This window comes from Oncorhynchus masou, chromosome 9 (assembly GCF_036934945.1).
Source record: "Oncorhynchus masou masou isolate Uvic2021 chromosome 9, UVic_Omas_1.1, whole genome shotgun sequence".
NCBI classification, from domain to species: Eukaryota; Metazoa; Chordata; class Actinopteri; order Salmoniformes; family Salmonidae; genus Oncorhynchus; species Oncorhynchus masou.
Genome location: NC_088220.1, coordinates 38,983,486 through 38,999,892, shown reverse-complemented (window position 1 = coordinate 38,999,892; position 16,407 = coordinate 38,983,486). Strand labels below are relative to the sequence as shown.

At 41.8% G+C, this 16,407-nt stretch overlaps 1 protein-coding gene across 3 annotated transcripts in view; it reads right to left on the bottom strand.

Annotated features, from left to right (window-relative positions):
* LOC135545978 (teneurin-3-like) overlaps positions 1-16,407 on the bottom strand; it is a 162,506-nt gene that overhangs the window by 39,205 nt on the left and 106,894 nt on the right. For all 3 annotated transcript variants that reach the window (XM_064973998.1, XM_064974000.1, XM_064974001.1), the window contains exons 7-12: positions 13,152-13,253; positions 12,602-12,796; positions 10,784-10,984; positions 4,392-4,577; positions 949-1,095; positions 525-744 (exon numbers count right to left, since the gene is read on the bottom strand). In XM_064973998.1, coding sequence (XP_064830070.1) covers positions 525-744; positions 949-1,095; positions 4,392-4,577; positions 10,784-10,984; positions 12,602-12,796; positions 13,152-13,253 — 1,051 coding nt within the window. The remainder of the gene's footprint in view (positions 1-524; positions 745-948; positions 1,096-4,391; positions 4,578-10,783; positions 10,985-12,601; positions 12,797-13,151; positions 13,254-16,407) is intronic.

Below are 16,407 nucleotides of genomic sequence, written 5' to 3'. Positions count from 1 at the left end.
TACATAAGGATTACTCCCAAACTATTCTGCGAGTTACAGGGAATATTATTGCCAAAGCAACATGCAGTTGCCAATAATGTCCCACTCCATCAGACTCAAAACTACTACTTAAGATTCAGAACAAACAGGCAAAGTGCATTGAGGTTCCCGATGCAAACATCTTTTTGTCTGCTGAGAAACTTGCTCACAAATTGATATCAGAGCCCCGGTGCTTAATTCATTGGTGATAGTCTTAAGATTTTATGTCGACAAATTATGACATTTTGTTATTTCCATTACAAGGTTTCACATAAGGTTTGATACATCAAATCAGGTTGCTCAATCTGCAACTCAATAAAAAAAACCCCCCCCCAACTCATCAAGTCAAGGTCCCTAAGAGAGCTAAACCGCAGTTATTCCCACAGGGGCAATGCCAGGACAAAACGATTCAATCGACTCAGTGTATTTCAACGATACAGTACTGACAACTCACGTTGGCTATCATTTCGATGCCCCACAGGACAGTTGGATTTGATGAAGCTCACCTGCTGCTGAAAGGGTTGTCCCCAGGTATCACGTGACTACCGCCATGCCCAACCAAGAAGCTGATGCGCTCGTAGAAGCCTCTGGGGACCGACTGAGTGGAGGAGGAGCCTTGACCTTGGCTCACGATGCTTGTGGGATCTGGGGATCCGCGGCAGTAGGGTTGGCCCTGGCAGGAGCTCTGCGAACAGCAGTCTGGGTCCATGCAGTCCACTAGTCCATCTGTCAAACAAAGATGCAACAGTGTTGACATGGGACAATACCCTAACTCGGTGCTCCTTCAGATTATCAATCCTGTGAACTAGACTGATCAAATAAAACACTTTGTAAACAGAATGGTGCCTCTATTTGGTTCAAACAGTCCACTATATGGACACAAAGTCATATCATTGGAAAAGAGTGAAGAATTATGGATGGCGTTCTTACCCCTCTCGTTGTCCTTTCCATCTGAGCAGAAGGTCTCCGTGGCAACATCACATCCTAGCCCTCTCCATCCTGATTGGCAGATGCAGCGCCACCCGGCTTGGTCCAGAATGCACCTCCCGTTGCTGTTGCACAGCCCAGGGCACCCATCTGCCAAAACAACCATGTAAATCACACAAGGTAGCCAATCAGAGAGAGGGAGACAGGTTGAAAGGAGAAGACAACACCTGGTCATTCAGGGACAAAATGAAAACGACAATACAAAGTGGACAGACAGTACATCGATTTCTGACAGCACTTAGTGGTGGAGTATAAAGATACTGTAATTTCACATGGGTTTTTACTCTGAGTTGCATACCATTTCAGGGCCCTTTGAAATGGAAATTGTCTTGGCAAATTTTGGATATTAAGAATGCATGGAGGCCAACACACAGTTGGATAATAGTGGTTACTACTGCAAATAAACTTGCTCGTCTTTTTTATTATACACTGATTAGTCAATGTTCCTCTAATCCTATCTGAAGTATCAGCCTAAAACCAGCGCAACACCCATGTGAAGGTACTATCAAGGTAAAGACACGGGATAGATAGAGGTAGAGACAAAAGGCAGAGGGTCGATGTTGACGTAGTCTCAACATCTCCACTTGATACCAGGATATTGCTTTCCTTTTTCCCCCACAGGGTGGAAGATAGAAAAGAGCTAAGTGTAAGTGATTGGCTACATCCGCTTAGTGCTTCTTCTGACAGACACACACAAGGATTCAGACAGGAAAAGGGGGACCGAGAGTGTTTGACTAGTTAGGACAGACATGTATGAAGGTACCCGGGACCACAATACAAAACAGTGATAGACTGGGACATAAGACATGTGTACGTCGTGCTAGGGGAAGAAAACAGAGAGCAGGCGAGTGATTGTTGGTGACAACTCTCTGGGGTAGTCATTCCGTTACCTTTATATCCTATCTTGACCGCTCCTATTACCATTGAAGAGAGGGGAAACATTTGCAAAAAAAAACATTTTTTTTTTTACTTCTGTCTTGCAGGAAAATCTAGACTGACAAACATTATCTGAGTGTAGCACACAAGGAGAAATAAAGAGCTGAACTGGTGGCAGACAAATAGATGCACTTGACAAACATGGTATTCAATACTTTGTGACGCTTCAAAACCACATGGTTGACACATTGCGATTCTGAAACTGTTGAGGGAAGGAAAGTTACCTGCTCACGCCATTTACAGGGGTTGGTTTACATTTTCAGTCTGATGTGTTTTGTTGTTGTTGTTGTTGTGTATTGAGACGAAAACAGAAAGGAGCGAGAAAGACTGGAAAGTACATTACCTGATACTCTTGAATCCAGAGCTTGTCGGATAAGAGGAAAGGAGAGGAGGGGCAGACCGAAAGACAGAGAAAAGTAAAAAGAGGTGTAGAGAAGTGTTATTACAGAGGTAACATGCACAGATAGCATGACAAGGAAACTACTAATTCGTTTGCACTATGAATGTTTCACATTTATGTGTGTTAAGGTGCTGTCGAGCAAACTTTCAGGCTTGCCTGATATGCTTTCATTCATAACAACATACATCCATGTATTAAACCCTCCACATGAAGTAAATAACAATGTACAGTACATTCACATAGAACATAACAAAAAACTAGTTTACAACTGTATAGCTACCGCTGTTTACTGACAAACACATGGATAGCAGTATAGTGTGAACTTGTGCACTCGGTTACACCATCTATCCAGCTACAACTAACCACACCTTTACCATTCAAGAGACGTGTAGCTTTTTGTCCTTCAAGTACACATCCAGAAGTACTTCAGCTTATAGTCATCCCAGTACACATACACATGCACTGGTACATCAGCTATATATTACAACTATCAGTGTATTGGCCATTCAATTGTCATGTGCCTTATTGTCCTGCCAGTTGTCCTGCCACTGTATATCAACAATTCAACCACTTCATCATTGGAGCAAACAAAGCATGTCAGTGAATTCCCAGGAACACTTTGAATGAAAAGAAACACGTTGGTAGTAAACATCGAAAGAAGAAGAAAAAAACAAACGGAAAGTAAAGCAAGAGCGGTGCCTAAGCCTCCCAGATTAAAAACAGGATCGCAATGTGACTGACAATAGCTCGTCCGGGGAAGCGGTCTATTCCAGCCCCTTCGTCAGAGTCTCGCCATGTAATGTGATTAAAGGTGCTTTGTGCGAATAGAAGTTATTCAAAAAGCCTTGGGGGGGGGGGGAAAAGGAATAAGCTACTAGTTCCCGGCAAGAATGCCTGCCTATTCATCCCAGGCGCATCTACGGCTAGGAATTGGTTTCCTGATGGGGGTCTTAAACAGGAAGATGTTGAAAGGGATGGGATCTTAGTTCTCATTGAGGAGGCAGAGATGAATAACATCAGGAATGCGACCCCTCCAATCACCCCGGCCCAATCTCATCTCTCTCTCCTCGTTTCTAAGCACCAGTCAGCTTCATTCTCTGGATGGGATAACTGCTGACGAAAGTCTTGTTCATATGTAATTAGGGTTCAAGAGTTTGAAGAGTCGCGGGGTCTTTGTTTCAACGAGAGGATGATGGTACCGAGTGGGTTTGGGTGACACAGGGTGGAATGGTACATGATGCGCCACGTCAACAGTTTAACTGTCACCTTTTTGACAGGAGCAGCGTGTCCAGGAAGTTGAGGTCACAGGTCAAGGGGAAGCAACCTCACAGTGCTCATTACCTCGATTAACGCACAGCGAAGCTGTCATCTCGAAGACGGGCTGTTCCAGTGAGACAAAGCTGAATAAGACCATAGTCCTGGTTGGCCCTCATTTCCCTTAATACCTGCCCTTACTGTATAAGAGGTAGGATTCGATATGTAGATCGAAGAGCATGCCAAATTCATTGCCATTGGGAAAGAGAAAAATGGGGATGTCAGGTGTCAAGGATAGTGAGAGTGAAATGGAATGGGAAAGAGGGATAGCGGTACCAGGGACAGGGTCAGTTCCATCTAAGTCCCCTGGCAATTCATGAATCGAATTGAAGTTCAATAGGGAAATTCCATACTCAATTCAGCCAGCAGAGGAATTGACCCCATCTCTGTACAATACTATTCACGTGATAAATATATTTTGAGGACATAGTCAAACCAGTATGTTATGCAATAAATATAGCTTTAGAAAATGCTTACTTTATACTTCTTTATTACATCATGCAAAATTGGACTGAGAGGAGCCAAATTCCCACCAAGCTCATCAACTTTGATGACTGCATTCAAGATACTATTGGAATAAACTCTTGGGCATATTTAGGAGCATCGGTGGATATTTAATCGTTACATTACTGCCTCTTTATACTGGTTCTCTACTGAGTGTGGGTGGAGGATAACTGCTCATCTGCATTGGGTAATTTACCAGTTATGAATGGCTTTACATGTCAGTACGACTTACCAATAGTGCAGTGCTCTCCTGTCCAGCCCTGGTGACAGTCACATTTGCCTTCTCGGCAGATGCCATGATCTGTACAGCGTGGGTGACAGTCCCTCTGGTTGCACTCTGAGCCTGCCGATCCTTCCTCACAGTGACACGTCCCACTGACACATGCTCCGTGGGGGCCACAGTCCACCGTGCACATCTCTGACACACACGCAACCAAAAATAGAGTTGTCCATCATACACTGGACAGACTGGTTCTATAGTTATGTACAGTAATTTATAGTTCTTTCGACCGATGTTTGGCACGCGTAACGTGATTCCTTTTTTTTATGCTCTTTTCTCTCTACGCGTATTCTGACTTTAAACTTAAGTATGAGAATAGCATGCCATTCCCCTTCCTATTCTTTTGGGGGTGGAGATCAAATCAATTCTACAGATAGAATTAAGTAAAGGTCAGAATATGGTCTTTCTTTAAGTGCGGTTCCAAATGGCACAACATTTTTATTTTTTTATATTTAAATGAGTAAGCTGTTTGAATAAGGGGATTTTAAATAGACCAGTCATATGGCAGCAAACTGAAGCATATCAACATATCACATTTTCCACAGTTAAGTTCATCAAACGCCGGCCTTATAAGTTGCAGGGATGGAATTTGGAGAACCAAGCTATAGGCTTCTGTAGCAATGTGCAACAGTATAGCACTAAACCTACCGAGTTGATTTATGATTTCTATAATGTTTTAATTATATCCCCAGACTTTTCACTGTACTATTTTTAATTTGTATTGTGTTAAACATTTTCCACTATCGGTAGCCACTGTCAGCTATACCCACACACATGTATAACGTCACTTTAGTGTTAGTTTCCTAACATTTTGCATCATTCCATTATATCATTAGTTTATCTTTCTTTCCTCTGTCACATTCGTGTGGTTGTTCTGAAGATCACTAGCAATAGTGGATCATATTAGGCTATGGTATTACAAGTTGTGCAATAATTTGGGATCATTATGGAACTGACCATACGTAGCAGTTTAAACCTGGAGTCTGGAGCACAGTTCACGACAACTAGACCATTGTCATCACACTTCCATGATTAGTGAGGAATATTAGTGTAGATTTATAGAGATACTATTCAAGCCCAATTATACACTTCCAAAATTTAATGGATTGAATGATTGAATATGGCAACTTGCAGGATGAATCAAACTACTATATTTTTTATTTACCTATTTATTTCTTGCATAAAGGCATTTTTATTTATTATTCAGAAATACTTTCCTAACCCTAAATAATATACAATACCAGAGTATTTTTTAAATCTACCAGTTTGAGCTGAAAAGGAGATGAATGTGTGCATTTATATCACTTTATTTTTTTATTTTAATTTTACCCCTTTTTTCTCCCCAATTCATGGTATCCAATTGTTAGTAGCTACTATCTTGTCTCATCGCTGCAACTCCTGTACAGGCTCAGGAGAAGGTTGAAAGTCATGTGTCCTCCAACACACAACCCAACCAAGCCGCACTGCTTCTTAACACAGCGCGCGTCCAACTCAGGAGCCAGCCACACCAATGTGTTGGAGGAAACACTGTGCAACCTTGGTTAGCGTGCACTGTGCCTGGCCCGCCACAGGAGTCGCTGGTGTGCGATGTGACAAGGATATCCCTACCGGTCAAGCCCTGCCTAACCCGGAAGACGCTAGGCCAATTGTACGTCGCCCCACAGACCCGGGTGCGAACCCAGAGTCTCTGGTGGCACAGCTGGCGCTGCAGTACAGCGCCCATAACCACTGTGCCACTCGGGAGGCTGTGCTATATTTAAATACGTACAGTCTGAATCGGGCCCATTGTGAATAATCCCTTCTTCGTGGTTCCATTTCTGCAGTCAGTGTTTTATGATTCAGCTGTGGCTGTGTAACTAATCTTTACATATTGATAGAGTAAAGAAGTGCAAAGCCTGCGCTTTGCTGTTCAGATGTGAACAACACATTTTCCTGAGCCCCCCCTACCCCCAAAAATATCAAATGCGTTTTGACTGTTGCTTCATTTTCATTTATTTAACTGGCAGAGCAGACAAAACAAGGTTACTATAATTTTTGAATTTAAATTTTTACCTTTATTTTACAAGGCAAGTCAGTTAAGAACAAATGCTCATTTTCAATGACAGCCTAGGAACAGTGGGTTAACTGCCTGTTCAGGGGCAGAATGACAGATTTGTACCTTGTCAGCTGGGGGATTTGAACTTGCAACCTTTCAGTTACTAGTCCAACGCTCTAACCACTAGGCTACCCTGCCGCCATATCTCTGTTGCCCACACGTACAATTGCTTTTAAGGTTCCTCAATCGCGTAGTGAATTGCAAGCACAGATTCAACCAAAAAGATCAGGGAGGTATTTAAATGCCTTGCAAAGAAGGGCACCTATTGTTAGATGTGTAAAAATAAACAAAAGCAGAGGCTGAATATGCCTTTGAGCATGGTGAAGTTATTAATTAAGCTTTGGATGGGGTATCAATACACCCAGTCACTACAAAGATACAGGCGCCCTTCCTAATTCAGTTGCCGGAAAGGAAGGAAACTGTTCAGTGATTTGACCAAGAGGCCAATTGTGATTTTAAAACAGTTACAGAGTTTAATGGTTGTGATATACATTTTTTGGGGCGATGGGATCAACAACATTGTAGTTGCTCCACAATCTCTACAGAAAAAAAATATTTAAAAAACATGTATTGTGTTTGCAGCAAGGCATTTTAACGTAATACTGCAAAAAATGTGGCAAATAAATTAGGCGTTATGTTTGGGAAAAATCCAACACAACACATCATTGAGTCCCACTCTTCATATTTTCAAGCATGGTGTTGGCTGCATAATGCTATGGGATTGCTTATCATCGGCAAGGACTAGGGAGATTTATTTTAGGATAAAAAGAAACGGAGTACACCCAAGCACTGGCAAAATCCTATAGGAAAACCTGGTTCAGTTTTCTTTCCAACAGACACTGGGAGACAAATTCACCTTTCAGCAGGACAACAACCTAAAAGACACGGCCAAATATACAGTGGGGCAAAAAAGTATTTAGTCAGCCACCAATTGTGCAAGTTCTCCCACTTAAAAACATGAGAGGCCTGTAATTTTCATTATAGGTACACTTCAACTATGACAGACAAAATGAGGAAATAAAATCCAGAAAATCACATTGTAGGATTTTTAATGAATTTATTTGCAAATTATGGTGGAAAATAAGTATTTGGTCAGTAACAAAAGTTTATCTCAATACTTTGTTATAAACCTTTTGTTGGCAATGACAGAGGTCAAACGTTTTCTGTAAGTCTTCACAAGGTTTTCACACTGTTGCTGGTATTTTGGCCCATTCCTCCATGCAGATCTCCTCTAGAGCAGTGATGCTTTGGGGCTGTTGCTGGGCAACACGGACTTTCAACTCCCTCCAGATTTTCTATGGGGTTGAGATCTGGAGACTGGCTATGTCACGCCCTGGTCGAAATATATTATATTTATCTTCATTTATTTGGTCAGGCCAGGGTGTGACATGGGTTATTGTGGTGTGTTTTTGTCTCGGGTTTTGTGTGGGGCGTATAGTATAGTCTATGGCTGCCTGAGGCGGTTCTCAATCAGAGTCAGGTGATTATCGTTGTCTCTGATTGGGAACCATATTTAGGCAGCCATATTCTTTGAGTGTGTCGTGGGTGATTGTTCCTGTCTCTGTGTCTTCACCAGATAGGACTGTTTAGGTTTTCACTGTCCATTTGTTGTTTTTGTATTGTTCGTGTTTTTTCGTTCTTCATTAAACATGTCTAAAAAATACCACGCTGCATTTTGGTCCACTCCTCCTTCAACAGAAGAAAGCCGTTACAGGCTAGGCCACTCCAGGACCTTGAAATTCTTCTTACGAAGCCACTCCTTCATTGCCCGGGCGGTGTGTTGGGGATCATTGTCATGCTGAAAGACCCAGCCACGTTTCATCTTCAATGCCCTTGCTGATGAAAGGAGGTTTTCACTCAAAATCTCACGATACATGGCCCCATTCATTCTTTCCTTTACACGGATCAGTCGTCCTGGTCCCTTTGCAGAAAAACAGCCCCAAAGCATGATGTTTCCACCCCCATGCTTCACAGTAGGTATGGTGTTCTTTGGATGCAACTCAGCATTCTTTGTCCTCCAAACACGACGAGTTGAGTTTTTACCAAAAAGTTATATTTTGGTTTCATCTGACCATATGACATTCTCCCAATCTTCTTCTGGATCATCCAAATGCTCTCTAGCAAACTTCAGACGGGCCTGGACATGTACTGGCTTAAGCAGGGGGACACGTCTGACACTGGAGGATTTGAGTCCCTGGCGGCGTAGTGTGTTACTGATGGTAGGCTTTGTTACTTTGGTCCCAGCTCTCTGCAGGTCATTCACCAGGTCCCCACGTGTGGTTCTGGGATCTTGCGTGGAGCCCCAGATCGAGGGAGATTATCAGTGGTCTTGTATGTCTTCCATTTCCTAATAATTGCTCCCACAGTTGATTTCTTCAAACCAAGCTGCTTACCTATTGCAGATTCAGTCTTCCCAGCCTGGTGCAGGTCTACAATTTTGTTTCTGGTGTCCTTTGACAGCTCTTTGGTCTTGGCCATAGTGGAGTTTGGAGTGTGACTGTTTGAGGTTGTGGACAGGTGTCTTTTATACTGATAACAAGTTCAAACATGTGCCATTAAATCAGGTAATAAGTGGAGGACAGAGGAGAATTTTAAAGAAGAAGTTACAGGTCTGTGAGAGCCAGAAATCTTGTTTGTTTGTAGGTGACCAAATACTTATTTTCCACCATAATTTGCAAATAAATTCATAAAAAATCCTACAGTGATTTTCTAGTTTTATTTTGTCATTTTGTCTGTCATAGTTGAAGTGTACCTATGATGAAAATTACAGGCCTCTCAAATTTTTTTAAGTGGGAGAACTTGCACAATTGGTGGCTGACTAAATACTTTTTTGCCCCACTGTACACTGCAGTTGCTTACCAAGATGACAACGTTCCTGAGTGGTCTATTTAAAGTTTTTACTTAAATCAACTTGAAACTATGTCAAGACTTGAAAATGGCTTTCTAGCAATGATCAGCAACTTGAGAGAGCTTGAAGAATTTAAAAAAGAATAATGGGCAAATATTGCACAATCCAGGTGTGCAAAGTTCTTAGAGACTTACCCAAAGAGACTCACCGCTATTCGTTTTTTTAATGTTACATAAATGTTTTATAAATGGACATTAAAATAGAAGGCACTGTACAACATTTAAATGTTTTACTGTTGTTCGCTTACAAGCAAAACCATCTCTCCCACTCTCATTTGCACTTTTTTTAAAGATATTAGTTTAATCTCCCTCTGATTGGAGTTTTCTTCGATTGAGAGACCTTGGTGGGTCCCTAATTAATGCTTAGACGACACTTCAGAATATTAACCATGCCTCTGGAGGGGGAGCATTCGATTACAAAGCCCCCCCCAAAAAAAAAAGAATCCATATAATCTATTTTTCATTAGCACAAATGTGTTTATCTGCTTTTAGCACGCCCCTGTCTCTGGCGTGATGTCGGAGTCGGTGGTCGATCTATGCCACACCGCTTGTTAATTAAAGTTCATTTAATTGGAGTCGAACTGCTGAGATAATTAAGAGAGAAACATCGATTACTACCCACGTGGGCAAATAAGAGTTTGGACTTCTTTTTAAGCTAAAATTGCTCCCTTCAAATGTATATATATATTTTTTTACATTGACCAGCAATGGATGCTTCACATTGTGAAAGAGGGACTCTGTGTCCTGATATATTCTATAGCTTTTTTTACAGTATAACAAATGGCTTTACTTTGAATGTTGTCTGAAAGTGAATAAATTGAGACAAAACATCCAGTTTCTCTAAACACCCTTTCCTATTTCCTCCCAGCAGTCCAGGTTCTCGACTCATCCATCAATTCAGACTTACAGTAAACCCTCTTATGCAAAAACCCTTTGGATTTCAATCGCACAATCAGGTTAATGTGTTGCTTAATTAATCTTACCTGGATTGTTAAAAACCCAATAGGTCCGAATTTGATGGTACTCAATTAGGGTCGCCAACTGTGGACTGCAGATGCAGGGACTAATTCTGCACTGTGAATTAAACTGAACTAAATGACCCCATTCTAGAGAAAGACATTGAACATGAATCACCTGGTCCTTTAAGCAAACGGACCGATTAATAAAACCAAAGCACAGCCCTCAAACTGGAAAAGTACCTACAAATAAATTGTTTAAAATGTTCCTCATATTTATGAGGACCATCATCCTTTTCCTCAATGGAGGAGCCTCCTCTACATCACACATACAAAACACAAAGCCAGACAGCTAAACCTAATGAAGAGTAAGAGAGTTGTCTGACCTACAGAGCAGTCAGAGCCTGTCCAGTTAGCCTCACAGATGCAGGTTCCCGTCTCGGTGTGGAAAGTTCCGTGGCTGGAGCACTGTTCAGGACACGTGCTTCTCAGGATCGCACAGTCCATTCCGCCCCAGCCCGGGTTACAGTGGCATTCACCGTGGTGGCAGGCTCCGTGGCCCGAGCAGGTCGGGTCCAGACAGTCCACTAGGGAAACACGGGGAAAACAGGGGAAAGGAAAGGAGATGGATCCAGTACTGTGTATGGGATGATTTTTTTATTTACATTTTTTTTACTAGACAAGTCAGTTAAGAACAAATTCTTATTTAAAATGACAGCCTACTGGGCAACAGTGGGTTAAATGCCTTGTTCATGGGAAGAACAACGTTTTCTACCTTGTCAGTTCTGGGATTTGATCCAGCAACCTTTCAGTTACTGGCCCAACAGTCTAACCACTAGTCCTTGGTTGCAACACTCACTACAGAGATCCTAACTGCCTCTGGAAGCAACATCAGCACAATAACTATTAGTCGGGAGCTTCATGAAATGGGTTTCCATGGCTTAGCAGTCACACACAAGCATAAGATCACCATGCGCTATGCCAAGCGTCAGCTGGAGTGGTGTAAAGCTTACTGCCATTGCACTCTGGAGCAGTGAAAACGCGTTGTCTGGAGTGATGAATCTCTCTTCACCATCTGGCATTCCGACGGACTAATCTGGGTTTGGTGGATGCCAGGAGAACGCTTCCTCACCCAATGCATAGTGCCAACAGTTTGGTGGTGGAAAAATAATGGTCTGGAGCTGATGTTCATGGTTCAGGCTAGGACCCTGAGTTCCAGTGAAGGGAAATGTTAATGCTACAGCATACAATGACATTCTAGACGATTCTGTGCTTCCAACTTTGTAGCAACAGTTTGGGGAAGTTCCTGTTTCAGCATGACAATGCCCCCATTGCACAAAGCAAGGTTCATACAGAAATGTTTGTCGAGATCGGTTTGGAAGAACTTTACTGGCCTGCACCTCAACCTCATCGGGCAGCTTTGAATTGGAACGCCGACTGCGAGCCAGGCCTAATCGCCCAACATCAGTGCCCGTCCTCACTAATGCTCGTGGCTGAATGGAATCAAGTCCTCGCAGCAATGTTCCAACATCTAGTGGAAAGCCTTCGCAGAAGAATGGAGGCTGTTATAGCAGCAAAGGGGGGACCAACTCCATATTAATGCCCATGATTTTGGAATTACATTTTCGAGCAGGTGTCCACATACTTTTGGTCATGTAGTCTATATTGATCTCAGCGACTCATTGAGAATAATTTGGTGCTTATCAAATAAGGCAAGATAGTTAGTTCCACAATAGCACTTGTGTCCATTCTCTCGAAATTCACTTCACAATGAGCGCAAAAAAATATTTAATTACCCCCGCTACTAAATAACATCTTACACGTCGGGTCTCTGAGCTGCAGATGTAAATCTGACAAATTAATTGCCTCTATGTCTGATTATGGATCAATGAAGTAAAAACTAATTGAACAGGCGGAGAAAAGATGGAGGAAAAAGCAAGAGGTACTTGCGACAAAAACGAGAAATGGACTCTCACAGGTTTTGTGTACTGGAGTGCACTGAACCAATCACATTGGATGGACAATTCAGAATAAATTCCAATCCATAGCTGTTTTACCTAAATGGTTAGAAGGAGCTAATGCATGAAAGTATCAATGGGGAACACAATGAATTATCTGCTTGGTGAAGTTGAAAAGAGCAATTGTTTCAGCTGGCAATGTCGCTGGGAAATCAAACGGCGACACTACATATCCTTGTGGTGTACCTTGGTGACAGTTGCTTCCCTTGTGGCCGGCATTGCACACACAGCTACCCGTCACGCAGATCCCATGACCGCCACATTGGGGGTCCACACACTGAGTAGCAGGCACATCACACTCTGTGCCCTTCCATCCACTGAAGCATTGACAGCGCCCCCTTGTGTACTGGCCGTTGCCACTGCATAGGATGGGACAGGCAGCTGTGGTGGAAAGTAACAAGGTTATTAAAAAGTATATATGACAATTTGATGTAAAGTATATTAGTCAATTTTGTAGCTATAGTGTTGATACAACCATCAAATCAACACATCTATCATTATCTGGCCACGCTACAATGGCCATGAGTACAACACTTTCTCTCCAAAGATTTTATCTGAAACATTAGCCCTAACCCTGACCTTTAGCCTAAGCCTAACCCTACATTAAGAACAAATATCACATGCACATGGTAATCAATTCTGACATTATAGCCCATATTTGTCCTTTGAATCATGGCCATTTATTGATTGTGATATCATAACATGGATTAGGAATGTGACAAGATAACATATATACCTCTTGAGCAGTATGGTCCACTGAACCTTGGGAAACAGTGACATGAGCCCGACACACATTCACCGTTTCCATAACAGTTGTGTGAGCACTCCATAACTGACTCTGTTGGGACAGACATTTTTTTTTCTAGAATTACACCAGCCATTACTGAGAAATCATACCTCTTAAAATGTATCCGCCACATTTTTATTACATCATCCAATATCAACACAATGGATTCTTGGATTGGATTTCCTATCACTACTATGTTGTCACATACTACGTCATCTTATACAGCTACTGTATACCACAATTCCACTCAGTCAATGTTATACATGTACGGCAGTGGAGGTTGCTGAGGAGAAGACGGCTCATAATAATGGCCAGAATGGATTCACTCCATTCCAGCCATTCTTCTCCGTTTCAGCCATTATCAGCAGCCTCCGTTGATGTACAGTATATGTAGCTAGGTAGAGTTGACATATACTTAGGTTGGAGTCATTAAAACTCATTCCTCAACCACTCCACAAATTTCTTGTTAACAACTATAGTTTTGGCAAATCGGTTAGGACATCTACTTTGTGCATGACACAATTCATTTTTCCCAAAATTGTTTACAGACAGATTATTTCACTTATAATTCACTGTAGCAGTTGTGGTGGGTCAGAAGTTTACATACACTATGTTGACTGTGCCTTTAAAAAGCTTGGAAAATTCCAGAACATTATTTCATGGCTTTAGAAGCTTCTGATAGGCTAATTGGCATAATTTGAGTCAATTGGAGGTGTACCTATGGATGTATTTCAAGGCCTACCTTCAAACTCAGTGCCTCTTGCTTGACATTATGGGAAAATCAAAAGAAATCAGCCAACACTACAGAAATTGTAGACCTCCACAAGTCTGGTTCATCCTTGGGAGCAATTTCCAAATGCCTGAAGGTACCACGTTCATCTGTACAAACAATAGTACGCAAGTATAAACACCATGGGACCACGCTCAAGTCGTACCGCTCAGGAAGGAGACGCGTTCTGTCTCCCAGAGGTGAACATACACTTTGGTGCGAAAAATGCACATCAATCCCAGAACAACAGCAAAGGACCTTGTGAAGATGCTGGAGGGAACAGGCACAAAAGTATGTATATCCACAGTAAAACGAGGCCTATATCGACATAACCCGAAAGGCCGCTCAGCAAGGAAGAAGCCACTGCTTCAAAACCGCCATATAAAAGCCAGAATACGGTTTGCAACTGCACATGGGGAAAAATATCATACTTTTGGAGAAATGTCCTCTGGTCTGATGAAACAAACATAGGACTGTTTGGCCATAATGACCCTCGTTATGTTTGGAGAAAAAAGGGGGATGCTTGCAAGACAAAGAACACCATCCCAACCGTGAAGCACGGGGGTGGCAGCATCATGTTGTGGGGGTGCTTTGCTGCAGGAGGGGCTGGTGCACTTCACAAAATAGATTGCATCATGAGTAGGGAAAATTATGTGGATATATTGAAGCAACATCTCAAGACATCAGTCTGGAAGTTAAAGTTTCGTCCAAATGGGTCTTCCAAATGGACAATGACCACAAGTATACTTCCAAAGTTGTGACAAAATGGCTTAAGGACAACAAAGTCAAGGTATTGGAGTGGCCATCACAAAGCCCTGACCTCAATCCTATTGAAAATGTGTGGGCAGAACTGAAAAAGCATGTGCGAACAAGGAGTCCTACATACCTGACTCAGTTACACCAGCTGTCAGGAGGAATGGGCCAAAATTCACCCAACTTATTGTGGGAAGCTTGTGGAAGGCTACATGAAACGTTTGACCCAAGTTAAACAATTTAAAGGCAAAACTACCAAATCATCATGGAGTGTATGTAAACATCTGGCCAACTGGGAATGTGACAAAAGACATAAAATCTGAAATAAATCATTATCTCTACTATTATTCTGACATTTCACATTCTTAAAAATAAAGTGGGGATCCTAACTGACCTAAAACAGGGAATTTTCACGAGGATTAAATTTGAGGAATTGTGAAAAACGGATTTTAAATGAATTTGGCTAAGGTGTATTGTTGGGGAATAATCAGAATTAGTTGGGTAACATAGATAAGATGTTTTATTTTCATTATATGCTTGTGAGTTACTTCTCATCAAAATGTCTATTTTTGAATAATACTGTTGGCCGGTTGCAGTTATCTGTTCTCTGTCATGGGGTAAGTTACCTGGGCCGCAGAGAGGGGAGGGGTCAAGCTTGTCTTCATATGTAAACATATCTTTTAAATCAATTATCTCTTGGCTCCACAATGTCTGTGTGCCAGTCACTGTGTCTCTGTGATCTTGTCAAGGAGGGGTGTATTTGACATATGCCTGTTGATATGAGGATTTGTTTTATGGTCCTGAGAGCGAGATGAGAACATAGTTTAGGAGACAAAGCTGAACGATAATTTATAGCCAATGCTGTCTGGCTATGTGTGTCTTTGCTATAAAGGATCTCAGTTGCAATGTGTAAGGACTCTCAGAGAATTCATTTATAGACACTGAATTGATCTGAGAGTCACAGGGTTGTGATGGAGCTCATATAATTAAAGATGGACTTTATGATAACTCTGACTTGGTGTGGTTTGCTCTCATGGTTTGGTAAATACAGGACATTTCCACGACAGTATGTAAACTTCCGACTTCAACTGTATAAGTGAAATAACCTGTCTGTAAACAATTGTTGGAAAAATTTAGAACATTTTAAATCGCACAGTGGATTTCTTTATTCCTTGACACATTGTCTTTCTCCTTTGGTAAAATCTTACTTGAATGACTGATCATGCCCACAACAGCAGCGGAATCTCTGAACTGTTTACAAGAAAATCCTCTGAGTTAATTGGACATATCCACTGAAACATCTTGTATTCGTTCAAAAGACCAGCACTCGTAAAGGGATCTCCCTCTAGGCTGGGGGCTCGTTTAGATTGCAGTTTAGATTGCAGTAGATTACAGTCCCACAAAAAATGTAACAAAGAGCCTATGCAAAGCCCTCTGTCATTTAGAAACATATTCCAGTTTCTGCATGCCAGCTGAACATCTTTTCCAGTGTGTGTGTGTGTGTAGGCTACCTGCCCCACCGAAATTGGGGAGAGATTTTTTAATTAGAGAATTGATTCATCTCAGGGCACAAGTCTCCCCTTCTACAAAACATTATGTATTAATCACAATCCGTAGCCAGTCATTGTTGTTCAATCTAATTATTTTCTGTAGACAAAGGCGATGTGGTTGTTTTTGTCTCTC